Below are 22,944 nucleotides of genomic sequence, written 5' to 3'. Positions count from 1 at the left end.
GGGAAAATAACGTTCTCTCTTTGAATGGCTATTCTTCCGATTTTTACAGCATACTGAAGTGGCGCTCTGCTGCTGCTGCAGCTTTATGACACATGAAACCGCACATATTTGGTTAGTGCAGTTAGTAGTACCCTGTGCATGCGCTTGGTTCTGACGTTCGAAAAGGTAGCTAAAGCTGCAAAAACGATTTACCGTGGTTCATGACCTTTGCCGCTCGGAACACTACCCTTTCGGTGGGGTTAAAATGTTAACGGAAGACAACGAAGTGGGAAACACATGCCATCTATTCTAATGGTATAGGAAATAGTCGTTCGAGTGAATGGCAAGCACTGAAATGGATTTTTTTTTTGTAACATTACTTTCATGATTTAACTTTTCTGTTTTTATTCACAAAACATATTAAACTCGCGAAAAACACAGTTCAAATGAGTTGTGTGGCAATAAAATAAATCACACTGCTTGGGAATGCCTTTAATGGAAGGCGTGAATTCTCGAGTGCGAACCAGTTCTATTACTGTATCGTCTGTGCTTCCGATGGATCTGTTCGATATTGTGAAACGAAACTGGCAGCAGAAAAATCGATAAGCGTTTCCCCCCCAATAACCGAACTACCAGAGCAAAAAACGCACCGACAGCTTCTTCTCACATGGAGATTTAAAGATTGTGTAACTCGACAGGTTCACCATTATTATACGAGCAGAACCAAAGACAGAACACATCCAGGAAGCCAGATTTCCAACGTGCACAAAATCGCTGCGTCCGTCGTTGTGCGTCGAGAGCCACGGTGCGGGAAACCAATAGTGATGTCATCTGCTCCTTTTTTATGGGCTTTTATGTTTAGCCCCAACCGAGGAGGCCGCGTCTCCTTGCGACCGCCACTGCAGTCCTGTTGTTGGATCGATTGCCTTGAAAGTCTGTATATTCCCGGCATCCGACGGCTTTCAACGAACGGTGACGACGGAAGTGGGCACTTTTTACCGTTCGGTGGCTTATGGTCCTCTAGATGGGGGAATGTTGTTTTTTTCTTGCTTCTTTGTTCGGTTGAGGGGGAGCTTCTGCGGGTGCAGGTAATGAAGGAAGATGATCCTAGGAACAAGATGTAATATTAAACCGAGGAAATTTACGTTACAGGTTAGCAAAGTAAGAAGTAGGGCAGTGGCAGCCGGAATTAATTCCTGTGAAGGTTGTATCGTAATAGGAGAGGGCAGTTTAATGTTACGTTTTTTATTAGGAGGTTTTGTGCAAACAAGGTGTTTCGATCGAATGGAAAACTGTAAGGCGTTTGTTAAGACCGTTATTTTGACTTTGAAGGTTGAAAAGGAGAATAAAACCGAAGAGCTAAAAGAACGTCGCCAGACCTAGCGGCAGAGGTATCGTTTTGAAACGGTTTTTCGGCTAACGGAGTTATGAAATTTTTACTATCTGACACCTTGAGTCGAGGAACTACAACATAAACTAAAATTTTGCTCAGAACCGCAAATGAACATTCATAGACCTAAAAGAAGTAAAACAAATAACATAATTAGAGAGCGTACTTCCTTCAAAGCGTTATTTTTTTCCTGGTTTTTACAAGCAGTTTGAACAACTCTAGATAAATTTTTCAGTGAATACGATATTAAGTCTGAATCATATTTATTTTCATCTTTATCTGGTTCTTGGAAACGTATTTAATCATTCTGCCAATAATCTACCTTCATCTTCATAACCTTCATCTCAATCTTCCGACTGTTTCGCCATTGCTGAACGCTCTCTCACTATTTTCATCAACACCTCTCTCCATGTGTGTTATAATGTTCCGGATCTTAACTCACCCTACGCAATAAGCCTGCAATTGTTTATGCAATTAGGGAATCGCATCCTAGTGAAAAATCCAGCCTATCAAATCGCCGGACACCCAATTAAAGGAGGATATACCAGTGCAGTAAGGCAACAATTCCGATTTTCCCATAGAAAAATTTCATCCACCGCAAACTGTGTGAAATTGTTCCGATTGTTTGTTTACCTTGCCTGTCATCCACATATGCGTCACCACACTTCCGCGACCCCTGGTACGCTTGATGGCCTCAAACGGATAACCATTTCATCGCTCGACACCCGCAGTTCCATTCGTTATTGTGTATCCTCTACGACGACAAACAAAGGCGGTTATTTTTTCGAGTACACCACAACACGGAGGGAAAGGCAAATTTTTACTGAGTACCGTATTCTGCCTATTCCTTTCTGGCCTTCTGCTGTGTGACGTTAACATCCGGAAAGGGATCTATGAACAATGCGATAGGGATCGATTACCACTAAAGTTGAAAACCGCACCAAAATAGAAGGAGCAATTAATTTTCCAAAAAGGACAATCAAACACGCGCCGGCAGTTTTGATGGTTTCTCATTCGGGGGACGTTTTTGGCCAAACTTAACCAACCCGGCAGCACCGAAGACCGCGTCAATTTGTTCACCGAGGAAAATCTGCCTTTAGAATGTCAATTTATTTGTATGACCCGATTAGAATTTCCGAATTTCTGGAAATCCAATCCGGCTGCCATTTAGAAGAAGTGTGCGCAAAGAAGAGAGAGAGAGAGAGAAGGCAGTTGGGGTCAAATTTCTGCTTAACCACGATGTAGGGGGAGACTTCAGCGCGCCATTGTTTGCAGTCGTTATAATGTGTTCTAATTTCATGGAACGCTTCCTATCAGATGTCGGCCGTAAAATGTGCGTTTGTCGGTTTCGAAGAGCACCGCCGTCTTTCAACGCCCGTGTCGATCATATTTCACCAACCATTTTAACTTTCAGTTGTGTTCTTTTTTCTGATAAACTTGGTAGCTCCCCAAGTTTAATAGATTCGGAATGGGGATTGCTACCTTGTTTATAGCATTTCTCGAATTTGAAGCCACTTGCCATTCGCTTGACTGGCGTGTTGTTTCTCCGATTGCAGTACCCCAACCAAGAACCGTGTACAGGTCAGTCATAGAGGGCGCGCGGAGCGATAAACAAAACGTGCCCTCTTTAATGCGGCTTAAAATACGAGCTGAAAGCAGAAAAGTCGGTGTAGAAATAAAGTGATTCACTTTATTGTGAGTCATTTGGACTGTTCTCTTGCTTCCTTTCCGAGTACCACCGGCTCGATATCGACGCTTGATGATGACGGTGACTTATGGAATATTTAGATTAGAAAGTGTAAAAATAAGACCCCTCCAACTATAGACTATTTTCAGACCGATTCACTGTGTTTGCTCAAGTTACACTTGTTTTGGCTCTCGGAGGAAGTCGATTCAACCGGGAAAAACAGCACTCTAGTGTGTATTTTCTCTTCAACGTACAACACCATGCGATTATGTTGGACTCCTCGTCCCGTACTCGAGCCGAGAGGCTGCCTAAATGAAAATGATGATGATGTGTTAATTTGTTTACAACACCATTTTTCCATTAGCACGTCAAAATCTCGTGATACAATTTGGGTTAGTCTTGAGTGATGTAACATGAGTCTCGGTTAACGTGCGACGGGTTTTTGCTGCCTTGAAGAGTATTAATTGTTTTGTCTCCGAGATCGAGTCTGCTAGCAGATTGTTGTGGTTATCTATTTGGGATGAGAAAGCACTCAAAAAAGTTTGTTCATGCTCGCTCAATTGTGGTTAAATCCAAGCTAAGAAAATTACGTTTTCATGTGTTGATGGTTGAATAAAAAACAGAAACTTTTGATCCGTGAAACTTTGGCAAGAAAATCCCATTTCAAATCTTTTTTTTTCTCTCAATCATGAATACTTGCATCGATATATAATAATTTCAAGCGAAATTGTCATTGAAACCGCTAGAATCTGAAACTAACATTGTTGATATGAATGAAACTTTATGTATGTTTTTGACTTAATGTTTGTTTTGTATATGATTCAAATATGTTTTCGAGGCTACATGGTCTTACCACAGGTACTTAAATCACGCAAGGCCTATTCATGATTACGGCGAATGTGTTTTAGTAGGTGAAAAATGTTTCAAGTACCGGTTTTGGCCATAGCACCAGTTTTGGCCAAGATTAAATAAAATTGATAATTGTAAAAATTTATCTGGAAATACTCCTATTTCGAAGTCTTCTGTTGAAACTGCTGATATTATTCGACAGAATTATTGCAAACTGTAGCCAATAAATATGCGCATTTTTCTTTTAATAAAGGAACTAAATATACTTTTTCCAGTTTACCATACAGTCTTTGCAAGCTATTTTTCATAGATCTTGTTTATGTTAGTCCATTTCTTCTGCAATATCAAAATTACCAGCAGCTTCCAAAAACGATCACTGATCCTTTCTTGGCCGTATATCAATGCAATTCCTTGATTTGTAATCCTGATATTGGCCATAGGGGCCTTCCACATTCCACGTGGACAGATTTTTGACGATTTTAATGATATAATGATATGATGCGATGAGAATGGTATTCTGTCTCACTCTTTCCAAAATAACGTTTTTCATTTGTTCAGATTATTTACAAAACTGTAGCTTCAGTTGTATTTACCAAAACTAACTCTTCGGACTCTTAACCTGGTGACTTTAGTAAGTGGCACTCGAGTTACCGAGGTTGATGTTAGCAATGAATACAAATAAGTTTCTATGTGGAAAAAAGCAAAGAGCGGAAGCTTATTAATATATGTAGATCAATGACAAATGAAAAATTAATATAGATCAATGATGTGATGTCAATGTTATTAAACATCCTACTCAATTTAAATAATATTCAAACTCGAAGTACTTTTCACTGCTTAATATATTATCATTTAGTTTGATTAATAGATATACTGGCCTTTTTGTTAACGTATGTGTTAAAAAATAGACTTTTTTCGGATGGTGGTAAAAAATAACTAAGACAGATAATTGAGTTTGATAAATTTCCCATAGAAGGTAATTATGTTAGCTTCCTCGCAAAAAAATGTTACGCTCTTGCGTGCGCCATGGTGGACGAAAACATGCGTGTAGGTATGTTTTTAATTATTTCGTCGTTTTATTCATCAATTCCCCCTCAGTTTTCGCGACAAAATAGTTGGAATAGATCTTACGCTTCAGGCTTGGCAAGAAAACCACGATAGGACGCAACTTGGGTACCACATCGATATTCAACCTCTCCATCTCCTCCAACGATCGCTTCGATTAGTGGGCCGACGCCAGATTCGGCCAATACACCGCGTTTTCGTCCTTTTGGTATTTCTTGATGAATGACGCAAAGGAAGAGCAACTTTGTCATTCCATTCTCGTTGATTGTCAGCCACAGCAGCAACTTCTTGGGGAACTTGGCGTGTGAAATAAACTTCACCTCGGTGCTCAATTCCTTCGTGGGGGAAGTAAAATACGAATTACCGTGCCAGTCGTTGCCATCCAGGGTGAGACAGGTCTCGTCGTCCATCATTACCGCCACGTCGTGATTTGCCGGGAAAATCGACTTGACCATCTTATTCAGCAGTTGCCGCTGCGTCGTCTGCGGCTCCGAGACCAGTGAACGGGACTGCTGATCCTTGACATGTATGTCCATGTTCGCCAGGTACTTTTTCACTGTGTGGCTGGTAGCACCGACCTACTGGACAAGCGTACGCAGCGATCTAGCCACTTTTCTCTCGATCTTCCTATCCAGCATCTTTTGAAGCTTCTTGTCGCTTAGAGTCGTCGGCCGTCCGCAACCGGGCTTTCTTTCAATGCTCTAATTGTTGTCCAATAGTGCCAAGATGTTCTAGATGCCGGAACGGGCGTATCCGGTGCCCAAGAACTACCGCACGATGTCCTTTTTCAACGCGACGGGATACCGTTCTTTGAATGCGCATACTACTGAACGGAGTAGCCTCACTGTTTTCGCCGTCGAGGTTAGAGTTCGACTGATAGAGCTATAATTTTTTTATACTGACTCATGGGTTCATATGATTGATGCTGCTTGCGTACTTTCATCAGTGCGTGTAAAGGTAAACCCATGAAAAATCTCCAATTTTTGTTCATTTTTTTTAACGCAAACGTTAGTTCAATAACGAGGATTTTCTGCTGATGGTAGAGTCAAATCATAAAATAAATTCATGTGGCTTCAACTTTTTGCGAATTGGCGAAAATAGGAGCCCCAAGTGGCCAATTTAGAAATGCTATGGCCAAAATGGGAGCCTAAAAAAGTTTTTTTGGTTGAAAAATATGTATACAAAATAACATAATTGAATTATTTAAACTCAATGTTAGTGCAGAATATAGAATATACTACAGTAATGACCCGATTATATCAATACCCGATTGTATCTGCCCCCGATTTTATCAGTCCCCGATTTTATCACCTTTTTCACCCAATTTTATCATCATATAACATTTCATCAAAAAAAAATGTCAGTATGAACTTATTTTCTATTTAGATTCAATATTTTAGTACTTTCGCACAGCTCTGTGTAGAATAACATCATTCTGGATATAGTTTTCATTGAAAACTCAACCATTGCACAGTGTTTTATTTTGGCGTTCTCGTTCGATTAATTGAATAGTGATTCAAGCTATAAAGTATATTCATATATTTTTTAAGCGATTAAACAACGCATCTTTTCATTTATTTATTCATTTCACTTCGTCTTCAGTTTAAGCTGTACAGACTGACCTTAACTAGTTATTATATCTTATACTATTTTTAAAACTCTGTCTAGTTATATTAAAGTCAAACACATCACTATTACTTAGACAATTGAAACATTTCTCCTGCAGGTGGTTTTGTCCGAATACTTTTCGATGTCTAGTTGTCCAGAACAGTGAGCGTGAGCGTGATCGATGCGCTGGCACGTAGATGTTCACCTGCTGTAGTAGGTCAGGGCAATCAATACGATTGCTCAGTATATCGAAAGCGAACATGCGTTGCAAGAATGTGCGTCTCTGGTCCAAGGGTTCCAGTCCAATCAATCAGCATTGCTGGTCATACGTTGGTAATCTTCGAGGCTCAACCCAAGGTAATCGCCGTAGAGCGAAGCGAAGAAAACAGCGTTGTATCCTTTCCATGCGAACGATTTGGGCTTCTTGATGGGGTGCCCAGATTTGAACAGCGTATTCGAGAACGCTTCGCACAATCGAGCAATAGAGTGTTTTAAGAGCATACACGTCGCTGAAGTCGCGAGCATTTCGGCGGATGAAACCGAGCAGGGCGAAAGCTTTACACGTTGTCGCTGTGATATGCTCGTTAAAACCGAGCTTACTGTTCATGGTAACTCCGAAATCCTGTATCGAAGTAACACGTTCTAGGTTGAAACAATTCATTCTGTACTCGTAGTGCTGCTGCGTCCGCGCTCTGGTGGATTTTACACTTTGTCGCGTTCATCTTCATGACATTCAATTTACACCAGAACACAATATTGTCGATGTCTTGCTGCAAAGCGGCACGATCGACCAATGAGCTGATGACTCGGTCAACCTTCAAATCGTCGGCGTACATGAGGTGATGAGAATTAAGGCGGTGGCTCAAGTCGTTCACAAACAAAATAAAGATTAAAGGGCCGAGGTGGCTGCCTTGTGGTACACCAGAAGGTGTCGAAGGCATCCTATCGTATATCAACAGTTCGAGTGTTTTTGCAAGACAACAGAGAATCGAGATTGGTCGGTAGTTTTTTACGTCGTGTGCGTTGCTGGTTTTGTGGATGGGCGTTACGGCAGACAATTTCCATGCGCTAGGGAAAGTACCTGCTAGTAAAGACAAATTGAAAATGCGGCATATCGGTAACGCGAGTGCCTCTGCACATCGCTGAATAAAAGCAGGAGGTAGTTTGTCCGGACCAGGGCCCTTTGACGGGTCTATAGATTTCAGCGCGGTGGTAACCTCGGCAGTAGTGAATTGTACACTGATTTGAAGAAGGTAGCAAAAAGTTCGACCGAAGTTTCAGTGTCGTTGCTTATTGTGCCCTCGTAAGTCATCACTGTCGGGATCGACTGTGTACTTTTCCTGTTTTTGAAGTGGCGCCAGAATGAGGATAGATCTGCATTAGCCTCGCTTTCGATTCAAAAAATATAATCCCGATAAGCAGAATGTAGGCACTCATCATAATCTGTCTCTAGCGAAGGGTGATTCTGTTTTCTGCGGTACGATGGCGCATGAACCGCCTTTTGATATAGAAAAATGGGTGATCAATTCATCTAAAAGTTAGATAAAAAATTTCCTTCTTCATTTGTTTGAGATAGACGCATAGTGACTTCAGCAAATCTCCTAGGGTCCATCCACTTACCACGTGGACAGATTTTTAACGATTTTGACCCCCCCCCCTCCCCATCAGTGGACAACTGCCCATATAAATTCTGCAAAAAAATGTATGAACCGTGGACATTAGCCAACACCCCCCCCCTCCCAAAGCTGTCCACGTGGTATGTGGATGGCCCCTTACATATTACGAACCATATAAAGTTTTCTTTCAAAAAGCACTAAAAATCCCAATTTTCGTTCAAACTTTTTCCTACATTTTTCCGACTTTTCGAACCTTCTACAAAGTTAGCAGCTTTCCAAAATGCATGTTTTTTCAAAAGAAATTATTTTTTATCTATTAAAATAAACAAGCTATTTGCCATATAGTATTTTCAGGGGTAATTGCACGTCCACCATCTCCTAATCTCGCAATTATTCACAAGTGACAGTTCCACTGGCAATTAAGATACAAACTTTCGTTTTTTAAAGTCTGTAGGCATCCTCGATTAATTTTGTTTTTAAATTCATCGGTGTTGTTTCAACTACGTCATCGATTTGTTTTCCTCTGTTTTCTGCTTACGGGCGAATGAAGAAAAAGTAAAAAAAGTCTCAATTTTCATGTGTTTTGAAATCAATTGATGAGATATTTTGTGGAAGGGCTATCAGTAAACCACGTATACACATTGAGGGTCATTTCTGATCCCTCTTCCGTTATCTAAGAAAATAGCTGAAAGTCACGAGAAATTGATTTTTTAAGCTGCTTGATATATGTATGACACTAACAAAACAACTTCATAGCTTAAAATAGTAATAAAACAAATAATTTACGTTTTTTCGCGGACATGACTGTGATTTCTTTCCAAAACTGTGATTATCAGAATTTATAATTAAACAGGTAGGTTCAAAAGTCACGAGTCGCCCCTGCTAGTATCTAACCTACGAACTAATAGTGAAATTTATGTTTTACTTATATGAGAGCCCTCCCTTCCAGAAGAAGTTTTATTGCGCCTAATACAGCCGAAAACAGCGCTATGAAACTTTGATAAAACCAATTTTGTTATTTAGGATTGGCAATAGAGCATCACAAAAGGAAACGAAAAGTGTACTCCGTGTGTCGATTCGGTATTATTTGAAGAGAAGAAGCTGTTTATATACAGACGTTCGTGTCTGCACTACACAAACAGCACGTTTCGGTAACAGCCCAAATCCACCGGAGACATTTTCCCTCTCTATTTTATTTGCCTATAAGGGATGTCGAGTGACGGCTGTTAAAAAAGGCTGTGGGCAGTAGAAGAAAAGTAAACTCGGCAATAGAGCGGCTGTGCACTGGATGTGTGTATCGCATACCAAATGTGTTTTGCAACCATACATGCTATCGTCAACATCGTGAACAGCAAAGAAAACAAAACATTCGTGTATGGGGAACTAGACGGCAACGTTATAGTCGCAATAAATTTTTTCTGTCGGCTGTCTTTATTTTGCCAATACCAACACTGTCATAGAGGGACGTTCTCGGCTATCATCAAAAAACTGTCATCGCTCAGTACATTTTCCCCCTGATCCTGGTACCTTGAGAACCCCCTATTGTTCACTGCTACGTTCGATACTGGAGTCTGCCTGCGCCGTGTGGGACCTATGTTAGAAGTTTTGGGCCCAACGTAACGAACGTGTGCAAAAGCTTTCTGTCCGAAGGATTTGCCGCACCCTGGCATGGAGAAACCCCGAAATGCTGCCGTCCTATGAGGATCCCTGTTCGCTGGTTGGTATAGCACCATTAGAACGGCGATGGAAGGACATCATTGTAAGAACTGCACAAATAAATTTAACTAGCATCTATGCTGCCCCTCTCGCCCTCAGCGACTCCCACAGCTACCTCCGCAACGTACTATTTGGGGCCTGCATGAACCCATCCGTCATCTCGCAGAGGAGTGCATTTTGGATGAAAAAAATTTTCTAATTTAAATGGAAATTTTTTTGAAATGAATAAAATATATTCAGAGAACTCTACAGCTTCTCTCAGTTTAGAAAAGGAAACTAACAATCTCTCAAAAAAAATTTATTCTTTTTAGGAAACAGAACTTCCATAGCAATAAAATTTGTTGAAATTGAAATTAATTAGAGACAACATAATAATGCTGTGAGGGAGAACCTAACGAAGTTCCCAGCAGGTTTGCTAGGAATAATTCACACCGTGTAAATAATCTCACTCGTAATAACGCGTCAGAGGTCGGTTTAAAAACTTTTTAATTATTCAGAATTCCGCAGTTTGCAGGAAGAGCAAGAAAATATTGCTAAATTACTGCCTGCCCTGCGCAGTCACGTGCCATAAATTCACTCCTACCTACTACTCCGTCTACACCGGAAGCCAAACAGCCTGCCGCCGTTTATCCCTGCATAAATCTTGAATCCGCTTAACTTAAAAGATTTATCCCGGTTCCCCACCCTCGCTATTTCACCGTCGTCGCCGCTTCCACAAGCCTCGAAACAAGGCAAGGAAGCCGTAGAAAACAGACCATGCAAAATTACACTCATCTCAGTCGTTGTTACGACGTTGATTCGGTAAATTGTACCGCGAAAAACTGAGCCGCTTCCCATTCGCCACCGCGTGCAAGAAATGATAAAAGAGATTATCAAATTGTTTTTTTTTTTTTTGTTTCTGTAATTTCTTTCTCTTCCTCTGCAGGCCGTCGCTAGTGCTTTATAATACGGTTGTCATTTATTGTGTGTTTTCTACTGCGCCCACGCATTTCGGTGGACGGAGACTTTCGCCGCCCGGCCGGTGGTCGGCGAAGCGCGGAGCCATTCCAACTGCATCATTATCTAACGTTTACCCGGCGTTTTTTGTGTTATGTGCGCTTCCATCGACAATTACATATTGTCATTATTATCATCAGTGGCGGAAAGCTTTCTTCGTGTTTCTTGGTGACAAAACAAATTCACTTGGAAGTGGAAAATTGCCGAAAGGCTTTGTCTGAATCTCTTTTCCTAATTATAAGGTGGAAGATTGGATGTATTACAATTATCGGCCAATTATGAGCTATTTGTGGTCATGATTATAGCACGTGCCACCGAATGGAGCAACAGAGTCAGCGCCATAAATCGGTAAATGCTTTGTTTCTACCTTCAGTTGTAGGCGGCTGGTGAGGCTAAGCCTTTTTGGAACCCCTCTCCGGGGAGAAAAGCGATAGCGGTAAGCTCTTTCTAGCTGTGAGCAGGCCAGCGACCCTTATCGTATTTCGGTTGACTACATTATTATGCGGTGGGAACTCGGTTAACTAATACTAATGGGCACCGAACGGAAAATCGATACCGTGCGGTTAAAACAGCCAGTACTACTGCGAACCCCGTTGTTTTGTTTGCGATTCCAGCGCTGGAATGTGGGAATTTTTCTGATTGGCCTGGCAAGACAGACACAAGTACGCGGTCGGGTTGGGTTTCGAAATTGGGCTTGTAATGCGAACGTGTAATTGGTTGCTTGTAAAATATGACACGCAGTCGACTTCGACGTTGTTATTTGATACTGAAACATTTGCGGTATAAAATGACAAATTAAATGATCTCAGATTTGGCTAGAATCCCCGCTTTGTCAAAATTTCTGCAGTTGTGGAATAGAAAAATAGCTGTTGTTTTATTCTAAAGCCAAACACGTAATGCATACGTATTAATCATCCTAAAAAGAGATTACCTTATTGTTCCTTTTTCGGCTACGGTGCTACTGTAGGCGCATACCGAATGAAACGCTCACCTGTCCCCAAACGAGGAACTCAGTCATCCATCGATTTAAGAATGATTCAATCAACACGATGAAAATGCAAAGTCAACTACATACAACTGAGTCAATGTCACCACACAAGCGCAAAATGATGTCATACAACATATGGCTGCTGCTGCTGATGGTGGGATGATTTCTTGAGTGACCCATAAACCTGCATCGCTTTTGAATTACGTCAGTATTATATTTGAACCTTGCAGTCCGTAATATACCGGTGACGACATCATCTTCCTGCCACCTTCCTTGTTCTTTTTTTTTTTTTTTTCATGCAAACATAATGAGGAATGTTCCATGATGTCATGGCGATGAAAAAAGTTACTCTATGTCACGGTCGCTATGCGCAATTTCTAGCTGCTACAGGATACTGAAAGAATAGCTGTTATAAATATTCCTTGCTGCTCAACTCTCAAACAGACTATAAACTTCCGCAGTTTACCTTCCGGTCCGCGAGTGGCACTTTAGACAAATATGGGTCAATTGGCTGGTTTATCACCCGCACCATTCGTAAAAAGGATACGAACCTATTGAATGTTTAATTCCTCGTCTTCCAATTTCCTAGCTATATTTTTTTGCAACTGCTTCCGGCTGCGGGTCTTACGGTATCCGTACTGAATAATTTAAAACGAAGGGTTCCGAGAGCATTCGAACTCGACAAAATATGTTTGTATGTTGTTGCTGATCCACAAACAAATAAATGAATTCTGATTGGTTGGAACCTTGCTGTCGAAAGTTTTTACGGCCGCTTTTCTATGACACTTGAACAATAAATGGAGAAACCTCCCACCTCCGTTTTTTTCTTCTTTAGAATTCAATTGAAACGACATGCTACTTGTCGGTTGCAGACGGAAATCGGTGTGGCCAAAAGAATAAAAAGTGTGCTGGAATTTGCAGCGTTTGTCGTTCGTTGTCAAATATGGTTTGTTGTCGTTTGTTAATTTTTCCGAATGTACGTTTTTTGTTCGTGACAGTTGAAATCACGTATGTTGCGCTATGTTGGATGGTAACATGCTAGCTTGTTCTTTTCCATATAGTGTTCTTTTCCATCTAGTCTTATTTGTTTTTGTTTTCTCATTTTTTTTAAATTTTGTTATGAAATATTCATATTATTCGTTCAATTAGTTATATTATTTTATTATACGTTTTCCCTTCATTATATTCTTTGTTAATTCGGTATTCCCTACATTTCCTGAGCTCCTTTCTAGTTTTTTTTTCGTTTTTATTCTTCAATTGATTTAGTTTTGTTTTCTTCATAAATTTACCCTTTTCAATCTAATGCTCTTTTTCGAGCTCGTATTAATTCTTTCACTTACTTTTTCTCCTTTCAATTTCTTGTCAGAGTTTTACATTTTTTTACGTATTTTGTTTTCTCTTCTCTCATTTTTCGTGATTAAATTATGATTTTTATCCACATTATTAAATGTTCATTCCCATTCTCTAAAACCCGTTGTTTATGATTTTTCAGCGAGTTTCGTTACTTTACGTATTTTCTTTTATTTGTAATTTTACCCAGCTTCTTCAATTTTAATGCCCAGGAATTGTGGTCGGTTTATATCTTGTTTCCGTTGATTTCTTTTTTTTAAATACACTAAAGTCGCTTTTTACGCGGGGGACACGTGCCATTGCATCCATTTAATTGTTTTCTTTTTTTTTCTCTTTATTATTTTTTTCAGTTGTGATTTTTATTCACATTTTCCAGTTTGAATTCCAAATTTCCGAATCCCATAAATTTTTAGTCATTTTTCATTATCATGTAATTATTTTCAATATTTTTCCTTTTTAATTTGGTTTTTTTTTTCCAGCCTTATTTTATTTCTTTTATTTCTCATGATGTCATTTTGTATTTTTTGCTACTCTTCCGCTCTATATTTCTTTCAGTTTTGATTTGTATCCACATTTTTTTGTTTTATTAGGGTAAGGAACGGCTTGAGCAGTAGCGCCTATTTTAATCAGTCGAAGAAAACAGCCTAAAACTCCTGCATTTCGATGAATATCGACAATTTTAGTGATGGAAACGAAAACTTTGATTGTCTAGCCGTCTTACGAATATAAGAAATACCGTTAATCACAAAAAAATCTGTGAACAAAGAACATTAGAAACAAATCGACCTAAATTGCAGCCATTCAGGAGCCACTTCGGGTGCTGAAAAAAAAAACGCCTGCAAAACAGATGGAAACTGTTTAAAATAGGTTCGGGGTGATTGGAATAGTGTCTCTCGATTGGTGACTTCAATTGATTATTGTTAAAGTTTGCTAACTTAGTTTTACAATCTGAAAACAAATTCTGACGGACAAAACGATAGAGAACATATTGATATACTACTATTTGAATTTCACCCAACACATATCGAGTATTTCGTCTGAATACACAGGCGGTTCCTAAAGCTACTTAGAATATGTTCCCTACCTTATATACCTATTTTCTGAATCTCACAAATTTTTGTCATTTTTTTGTCCTATTTTTTATAACAAAATGTTTCACCGCATAATCTTTTTTATCATTTGCATTCTTGATTCACTTGTTTTCTCATGTTTGCCCCATTTTATTGTTTTATTGTTTCTCTATTTCTCTCTATTTCTCTCTATCTTTTATTCGTTTTGCTTCCACAATTGATTTTTCTTTCTTATCATTTCAATTGTAATTTTCATCCACTTTCTTCATAAAATATGAATAAATTCTCCAAATCCTCTGTTGGCCATTTTTCAGCGGATTTCATTTCTTAAGAGGCCATCCACATTCCACCTGGACAGCTTTGGGGGGGAAGGGTGGAGGGTTGGGTAATGTCCACGGTCCATACAATTTTTCTCGAATTTATATGGGCAGTTGTCCACGGAGGGGCAGGTGGAGGTCAAAATCGTTAAAAATCTGTCCAGGTGGAATGTGGATAGCTCCTATGTATTTTTTAAATGTTATATTCTTTATCTTTCCTTCATTGTATTCGTATTTGCATTGGAGTATCATTTTTTACGTATTTTCATTGGATTATTATTTGTTACCCAAATATTTTTTAATTCTTCGTTACCGATCTCAAATTTATTGTTTTTTTTTCAAACTTTTATTGTCCCTTTTCACTGATTTCTGGCACTTTTCAGAGCATTTTTCATAGCCCTGCGTATTTTTCACCTTTATATTTTTTTTTCAGTTGTAATTTTCCTTTTCATTTACGTTTCCATTTAGCGGCCCTAATTTTTATCTCTTATGTCTCATGTTTCTTCTCGTTTATTCTGTTTATTGATTTGCCTTTTCTCTATCTTGCTTCTTTTATTCGTCTTGCTTTCACAACTTATTTTTCTCATTTTAATTTTGATATTTAACCACTTCATTCAATGTTTATTCCAATTCTATTAATCATTTTTTTTGCCATTTTTCAGTCGCTTTTATTTTCCTAAGTATTTTTTTTGTAATTTCCCTTATCTTTCGTTTATAATATCCATGTCTAAATCCCAAAACATGTAGTCGGGTTTTATCTTATTTTTCTTCAACTTTTGTTTATTTCCTAATCATTACTCCCAATATTATTCTTTTCATGCGGTGTTTTATTTTTTTATGTTTTCCTGCCTATTTTCTTTTTTGTTTATTATTTCCTTTTTTTTCTTTATTTTCTTTATTATCTCCTTTTTTTCTTTATTATCTTCTTTTTTTCTTTATCATGTTCTCTTCGGATGTGATTTTCACCCACATTTTTCACTTTATGTTCCTATTTTCTGAATCCCATAAATTTTCGACATATTTTGGTCCTATTTTCTCAAAATAAATACTGCACCTCTCGTTTCTTTTGCATTCCTGACATATTTTTTTGGAACATTTTTTTTCAAGTCGCCTTTTTATTTCCCGTCTTCATTGTTTATCTATTATTTTTCGTATTTTTCCTCTTATGGCTCATCTTTTCTCTATTTCTGAATCTTTTATCCGTTTGACTCCACAAACAATTTTTCCGACGCTGTATGCTATAACACCTTGGTGTGACTTCCTCTTAACAAAAAATAAGTCCCTCTTATATATAAAGCTGGTTAGAAGGACGACAAACCAATAAACTTCTCCAGGGAATCATGAGTGGCGATATTTGGCAGGAGGAGCGAAGTTTCGTAGTACATTTTTCCCATTTTCTTTATTTTTATTTGCGATATTTTTATATTGGTTTTCATTATGTTTGCGAAATTTTTTTGCTTTCTTTTGATATTTCCAGGATTACATTTTTGCCTTTTCCATAATTGTGTTTCGTTATCCAAATTTGCTTTATTGATTTTTCCTTATTATTATTTTTCGTATTTTCATCACCAACCTTTCTTCATTACCCTAACTGAGGTTTTCATTGCCCTTTTTGTTCAGCTCCTCTCATTTTAATACTTTTTCTCGTTTTTGTTTATGCTTCTTCTCTATGAGGCTCTCCGTTTTTCCATTTTCTTTGTTAGCTGTCTGACTAATTTACTTTTCCTAGTTTCAACCTTTCCATTCCCTTTTTTACTTCTTTTCAAACTATGTCTTCTCTAAGCTGTTCTTCTCATTTGCAGTGATTATTTGTCTTTCTGTTGTTTCGTAGTTTATTTTCTCAGAATATTCCCGTAGCGGTTTCTCTCCGGAACCAAGGTAATGCCGAAGACTGGAACCTTGGATGCTATTTTGATATCCAAAATGGTGGTTTTCAGTTTCTGGGAAACAGTTTAAAACCGCTAAATTCAATACATATGGGTATTTTCGATATTCAAATTATGATTAAGCGATAAGCAATTTTAACCTGTGTTGTAATAATGAAACATTTCCTCCCCAACCTGAATGCCGTTTAGACGCGACTGTCTCTAATTTGTATATAACTTTGCTGATATGCTACCTGCCATGACAGGTTGCGTGTCATAAGTTCTTAAAGTGCTTTTTCTAAAACTTAGTCCAGGATTTAAATCGGATGTATCATTCGACAAAATTCCGATGTAAATTATATTGATATTTCATCGAATAGTAGTTCACTTCCACTCTCAGGACATCAGCAATTTCAAATTCAATAGGTCCAAAGGACAGCTGTCATATGGCAGAAAACACACAAATGAATTTAAATTATCTGATGAGACGCTTAGCCTACCATGTAATTCGCTACCAGTCAGTGGCTCGGCCTCCCTGGTGAAAAATTAATTTTTTCATCAATCAAAAACCCATTTTCCGACGTTCGCTGTGGCGAGTCCCGTCTCCTCCTTCTAATGCTATGCAAATTACCTGCCCCACACCGAACCATGGCGGTGATCCCGTTGCGTCAACGGTCAGAAGATGAGATCTAACATCATTTCCCTATTCCCAGCAGATTTTTCGACCGAACACGGTTTGCTGACCCAATCCGAAATCGATGGGAAGGGCGCCAGTATCCGAAACTGCTGCAAACGGTGTTGTTGTTTAATTTCACCCGTTCGCCTGTCCCGTCACTGGAAGCTGATACAGTTTGCTATGAATATGCAAATGAGAGTCCCCCTTCGACCTCCTTCGTATCGTGTGGACAGTTTGAAATGATATGATGATATGCTTGTGCTCCAATTTGGGGAAATCTGGGTGCATGAAATGAAAGAGCGAGGGTTTTATTTATTCATATGATAATAATGACGTATTTATCACGTAGTTTGCCCGATAACGACGATTGCAAGTCTGTGTCGCAAATTTCATCCCTCGACATAAGTCTGGTCATTGTGTTCCAAATAGGGCATTTTTGCATCGTTGGCTTGCTATATTTATTGCTACCGAAGACTTGCTCGTCGTCAATTCAATTCCATTCCACTTCAGCGTCCAACAGGAACGTCTCAAGTATCCTATCAAAACAGCGTCTTTGTCGAATGGAGGTTGAGAGAGAAAAAAAAGCAACGAGAGTGAGAAAGCAGAAGTCTGTCCCGTGCGAGCTTTGATTCGATTACTCCAAGCGGAAAACGACTGCAATATGCTGGTTTTGGTTCCAGCCGGGCGGTGGCAGAAGCTGCATACAGCAGACAAATACCGTTTGATGTTGTTCAGCTAAGCTTTTCGCTTCTGTTTCCCTACGATTTTTGCATACGTTCAGAGTAAATCTCCCCAACTTTGATGGTTTTTTTTTTTGCAACATAAGAACAAACACTCTAATAAAGCTGCTTCTCTTTTCCCTAATCTCTTTGCAGATACCGATGGATCAAAAACGGCAAGAAATTCGAATGGCAGACATACGACGACCGAATGTCGCAGCAGCCAGGCCGCGGAACGCTGGTAATAAAATCGCCACGGGACGAAGATCTCGGTCAGTACCAGTGCTTTGCGGAAAACGAACACGGTACGGCCACCTCCAATTCGGTGTTTGTTCGCAAAGCCGAACTGAACTCGTTCAAGGACGAAACGGCAAAGACGGTTGAGGTGGACGAAGGTAGTCCTTTCAAGATGCAGTGCCAACCTCCAGATGGTTGGCCACGACCAAACGTGTACTGGCTGATTCAGAACATGGACGGCGGAATTAGCTCGATCAACAACTCCCGGATGACGCTGGATCCCGAGGGTAATCTGTGGTTCTCGAACGTAACCCGCGCGGATCAGTCGGACGATTTTTACTACGCTTGTGCGGCTTCCTCGCTGTTCCGAAATGAGTACAAAATTGGCAACCGCGTACTGCTGCAGGTCAAGCAAACCGGAATCTCGGCGGCACAGAACAAACATCGACCGCAACGTCAGTACGTATCACGAAAGAACGAAGTTGCCCTAAGGGGAAAGAAAATTGAAATGTTCTGTATCTACGGTGGAACACCGCTGCCGCAGGTGGTTTGGACCAAAGACGGAAAGCCGATCCAGTGGAACGATAAAATTCAGCAAAGCAATTACGGCAAATCGTTGGTGATACGGCACGTTTCGAACGATGACCAAGGTACGTACCAGTGCGAATCGTCCAACGGTGTGGGCAGTGCGGAATCCTACTCGATTCATCTACGGGTGCAAGCCGTACCGTACTTTACCGTTGAGCCGGAGATTGTAAACGCTGCTGAAGACGAGACGGCCGAGTTCCGGTGCGAGGCTACCGGTGAACCGAAACCGGAGATCATCTGGGTGCACAACGGAAAACCGATCGGTCAGTCGGCGAACAACCCGAGGCGGGTGGTTAGCACCAATCGAATCTTCTTTAGCAAGCTGGAGAAGGCTGATACCGGTGAGTGAAGATTTGTTTTCTTATCATATCTCTTATCATCTCTTCAACATATCTCATTTTGCTTATATTGTATTACATTTTATTAACTTTATATCGGTCGGGCAGTTTTTATGCTCCTTCAGGTTTGCGTTGTTAATTCTGTTCAATATTTTTTTTTGTTCCGTACAATTATTTTTCGATATTTGTTTCTTTTTTGTTGGCCATCATCACTCGGTAAGCTTTTTTGGCAATGTTTTTCAACTTTTTTTGTTCCTTTTAGCTTTAATGATTTCATTATTTATGTTTCATTGTATATCTGAAAGATTTTTTTATTTAATCTCTATCTTTGTCTACATTAATTTTTCACTGTACTAAATAGTTCCTCAAGAAAAAGATTTTTATTTGTTTTTACTTGTACTTCATCTCCTTTTCCCTTTTTTTATTGATTTTCTTTTTCAACTTTCGCCCTCTTTCATTTTTCCCGTCAAGTTTTTTTGTTTTTTATCTCATATTTTAAATTTATGGCATGTACTCGTAGGTCATATTATTTCAAATGTTGTGGTCTTTTGCCTTTCACGCACCTATTTCCTGTGGGTTTTCATAAGTCTGTTGCCCATTTGCATTTTGAAGTAGAATACTTCTCTCAGGAAGTTCGGCTACATAGGGATGTGAAATGAAAATCTAAAACCGAAAAAAGTGAAAAATATGTCCAATTTCAAATGCTAATAAATCGGTTAGTATTCGATGGATTTCCTTCGTTCTTGCAGCAATAGATTGGAAAATCTTCTAAGATTCTTCCCAAAATAAGATAATTGTAATTTTATTATTCACACTATTGTACTATTGAAAATAGTCAAGCCTTGTCAAAACGAAAAATTCGACCTCTGATTGGTCGTTATATGCTTGCTTCCCAAGCACGGTCGACAGAATCATGTACCTTGCCATTTAAAACATGCTATTTAGGCTATATAAGAGCCTGTTTCAGACGAAGCGACTCATTATAGTTCTAGACAGCGACAACAGCAGTCGTCCTCCCTTAGCAGCAGCACTAGCAGTGCAATGGATACCAGCGATGGCGGAAAGAGGCCACAGCTGTAGCGTAGCAAAGGATAGTGCACTAGTTGCAGTGCATTCCAGCAACGATAGCAGCTGAAGTAGGGATAGTGGATACCAATGGCAGCGTATACCGGCCACAACTGTAGCATGGCTACGGATAGCGTAGCAGTTGCAGCGGGTATCAGCATCGATAGCAGCTGATGCAGTGAGGCATTTTAGTGAAATACAGTCTCTGTACGATAGCGGGTACTAGTAAATGCATTCAATGAAAAGTCAACTCATTTTGACAACACGTGAGCCATCTAGTTTTGAGTAAGCTTTTCACTGTTTATTTTATCACAAGGAATACTTTATTCGCACTGTCATTGATAACGCAAAGATGTGATCGGCATCTTATCCGATATTAAAATGAACAACTAATTGTCCTTTTCAGGATGAAATAAAACTTGATTGAAGAGGTAATATTTTCTAATAAGTTAATTCACGTTTTTAAATTTGTAAAAGTTATAAATTTTACTTCATCTCCGTATCTCAAAACGTACTGAATTATCTTTTCCTTCAGTCATGAGCACGACATCCGAAAAAATTTCATCTCAAAATTTTAAAATTGTCAAGCCCCAATCATGACAAGCAACTTACTATATTATTGAAAATGGTCAATCCTTGTTGAAGCGCAAAATTCGATTGATCTGATTAGTCAACGTTTATTTACTAGGAAAAATGACTGACACGCAAGCAGCCGGGTTATCTTTCCTGTAAAAGTATTCTACTTCAACCTTGCGGTCGTGGCTTTGCACACAACCCTCCTGTTATTTTTTCATTTTAATGTTCCGATTTTTTCATTTTTCTTTTGTCTATATTTTATGTTACTTGCACCAACCTTCTGAGGTTTGTTTTTCTGTTCGCGAATTTTTCTCTGTATTTATTATTCAAAGTTTGTTTTTCACTGCTCTTAAAGATTTTGTCATTTAAATTGCTTTTTTGCCCTCGTGTTCTCACATATCTAGTTTTGTTTTGTATACCTCTTTGAGTTTTTCATGTCTGATTTCAATATAAAAGACATTTTTAGTTCCAGTTTTCTTCTGTGATTTTATTTTTCTATTTCTTTGTTGTATCTCTGTTCTGAATGTTTTTTTTTTCTATTACCAAACTTGAACGAATTTAAATCGTCCATTTCTATTATTAATTTTTCTTATTTTTTCATTTGTTCGTTTTTCCTTTGATGCTTTTTCATGTTCATGCGCATGTTTTCGTTCCTTTCCTGTGCTCCTTCCTCATTCTCCAATTTATCATCCTTTTTCAAATTTCTCATTTTCCCTTACAATCTCTATTTTCAGATATGTTCCTTTTATATAGAAATCGATTGGCTAATTTTTCATGTCCCTGTGTCTTATTTGTCTTCAATAAATTTCTTTCGATTATTTCTCCGTACCATTCATTTTTTCTTTCACTTTTTTGATGTTATAATTTCTCTTTTTCATTGCCGAGTCATGTTTATTCTCTGTATCTCTTCCGTGTTTTATTTTCATTTGTTTTATTGATTGATGATTGATTCATTGTTTGTTCTCTTTTCACTTTGTGATAGTTTTTCGTATTATTTTAGTTTGTAGATATCTAAGTATTTTTCTCTTGTTATCTCATACTTTTAATTTTTATTTTAAATCCTCTGAAATTTCTCATATGATTTTTCTTTTTGTTTATTTGTTAATTTTCTGTCTTGATTTTTTCATTGATTCTCTTTTTCATTTTCATTGTTTTCAAAGGTCTGTCTATATATTTTTCCCAACTTTTTTTCATTTCTTGGTCTATTTTCATTTCGTGTACTTGTTTCTTGTGGGCGTTCACAAGTCTGGTTTTCGTTTGCATTCCTCATTTTAAAGTCCCGATTTTTTCACTTTTCTTTTGAAATCTAATTTTCTGCGATTTTTATGGTTTTATTTTCCATTTCCCTTTCCTAGTTTCTTTTTCTACATAACACGGAGTCGTTTTATATCTTTTTCATTGTCTATATGTTGTTCACGATTTTGTTTATTTCTTCTCCTTTTTATTTTCTTCTCCTTTTCCATTTTATCTCAGTTCCAAATTTTATTTTACGCTGTTTTTTACATTTTCTATTTATCATTCACATCCCTTTTTCAGCGTATCTTTGTGAGTTTTTTATTTTCAATGTCTTCTATTTTTTTTTTAGTTCATATTTTTTATTTTTCATCGCTCTGTTCCCAATTACTCCTTTTTCATTTTCAAATACATATAATACATCCTTTCAAAATCTTTCATTTTTCCTTACAGTCGTTTTATTCCATTATATTTTTTTTTAATTCAGAAACCGGTTAACTAGTCTTTCTCTACCCCTCAATGTTTACATCACTCTATCTCATTTTTGTTTTTAATAGTTTTCATGTGATTATTTTTCCATTCCGTATTCATTGTGTCTTTCACTTTTTGGAGTTATACTTATTTAATTGCCGAATCATCATTTGATATTTATACTGTTTGTATTTCTTCCTTGTGTTTCCATTGGTTTTAATTTTTTTTGCATAGTATTTCTCACCTTTTTCGCAATCCATTTTTATTTTTTTATTCTTCTTCGTTTATGATAATTTTTTGTATGATTGATTTTTTTTTTTTATTTCACTTGTGTTGTTTTTTTTCCTTTCCGAGTATATATCTGATTCTTCTTCACTCGTCATCTTATATTTTTCTATTTTTTGTATTGAAAAATCCTTTGAACCTTGTTACTTATTATTTTTCTACTCTTCTACAATAACGTTTTCTTAGTTCTTCAACAATGTTCGTTTTCGTCTGTATGTTCTCTCATGTTTCTTTCTGTTGATTTTTTTTTAATTTTTTTT

At 38.2% G+C, this 22,944-nt stretch overlaps 1 protein-coding gene across 7 annotated transcripts in view; it reads left to right on the top strand.

Annotated features, from left to right (window-relative positions):
* Window positions 1–22,944, top strand: part of LOC129718131 (neuroglian) — a 99,875-nt gene that overhangs the window by 62,330 nt on the left and 14,601 nt on the right. For all 7 annotated transcript variants that reach the window (XM_055668573.1, XM_055668589.1, XM_055668564.1 and 4 more), the window contains exon 5: window positions 18,048–19,057. In XM_055668573.1, coding sequence (XP_055524548.1) covers window positions 18,048–19,057 — 1,010 coding nt within the window. The remainder of the gene's footprint in view (window positions 1–18,047; window positions 19,058–22,944) is intronic.

Source organism: Wyeomyia smithii, chromosome 1 (assembly GCF_029784165.1).
Source record: "Wyeomyia smithii strain HCP4-BCI-WySm-NY-G18 chromosome 1, ASM2978416v1, whole genome shotgun sequence".
In the NCBI taxonomy this organism is placed as follows: domain Eukaryota; kingdom Metazoa; phylum Arthropoda; class Insecta; order Diptera; family Culicidae; genus Wyeomyia; species Wyeomyia smithii.
Note: the sequence above shows the minus strand (reverse complement) of the source record. Positions and strands in the feature narration are given on the sequence as shown.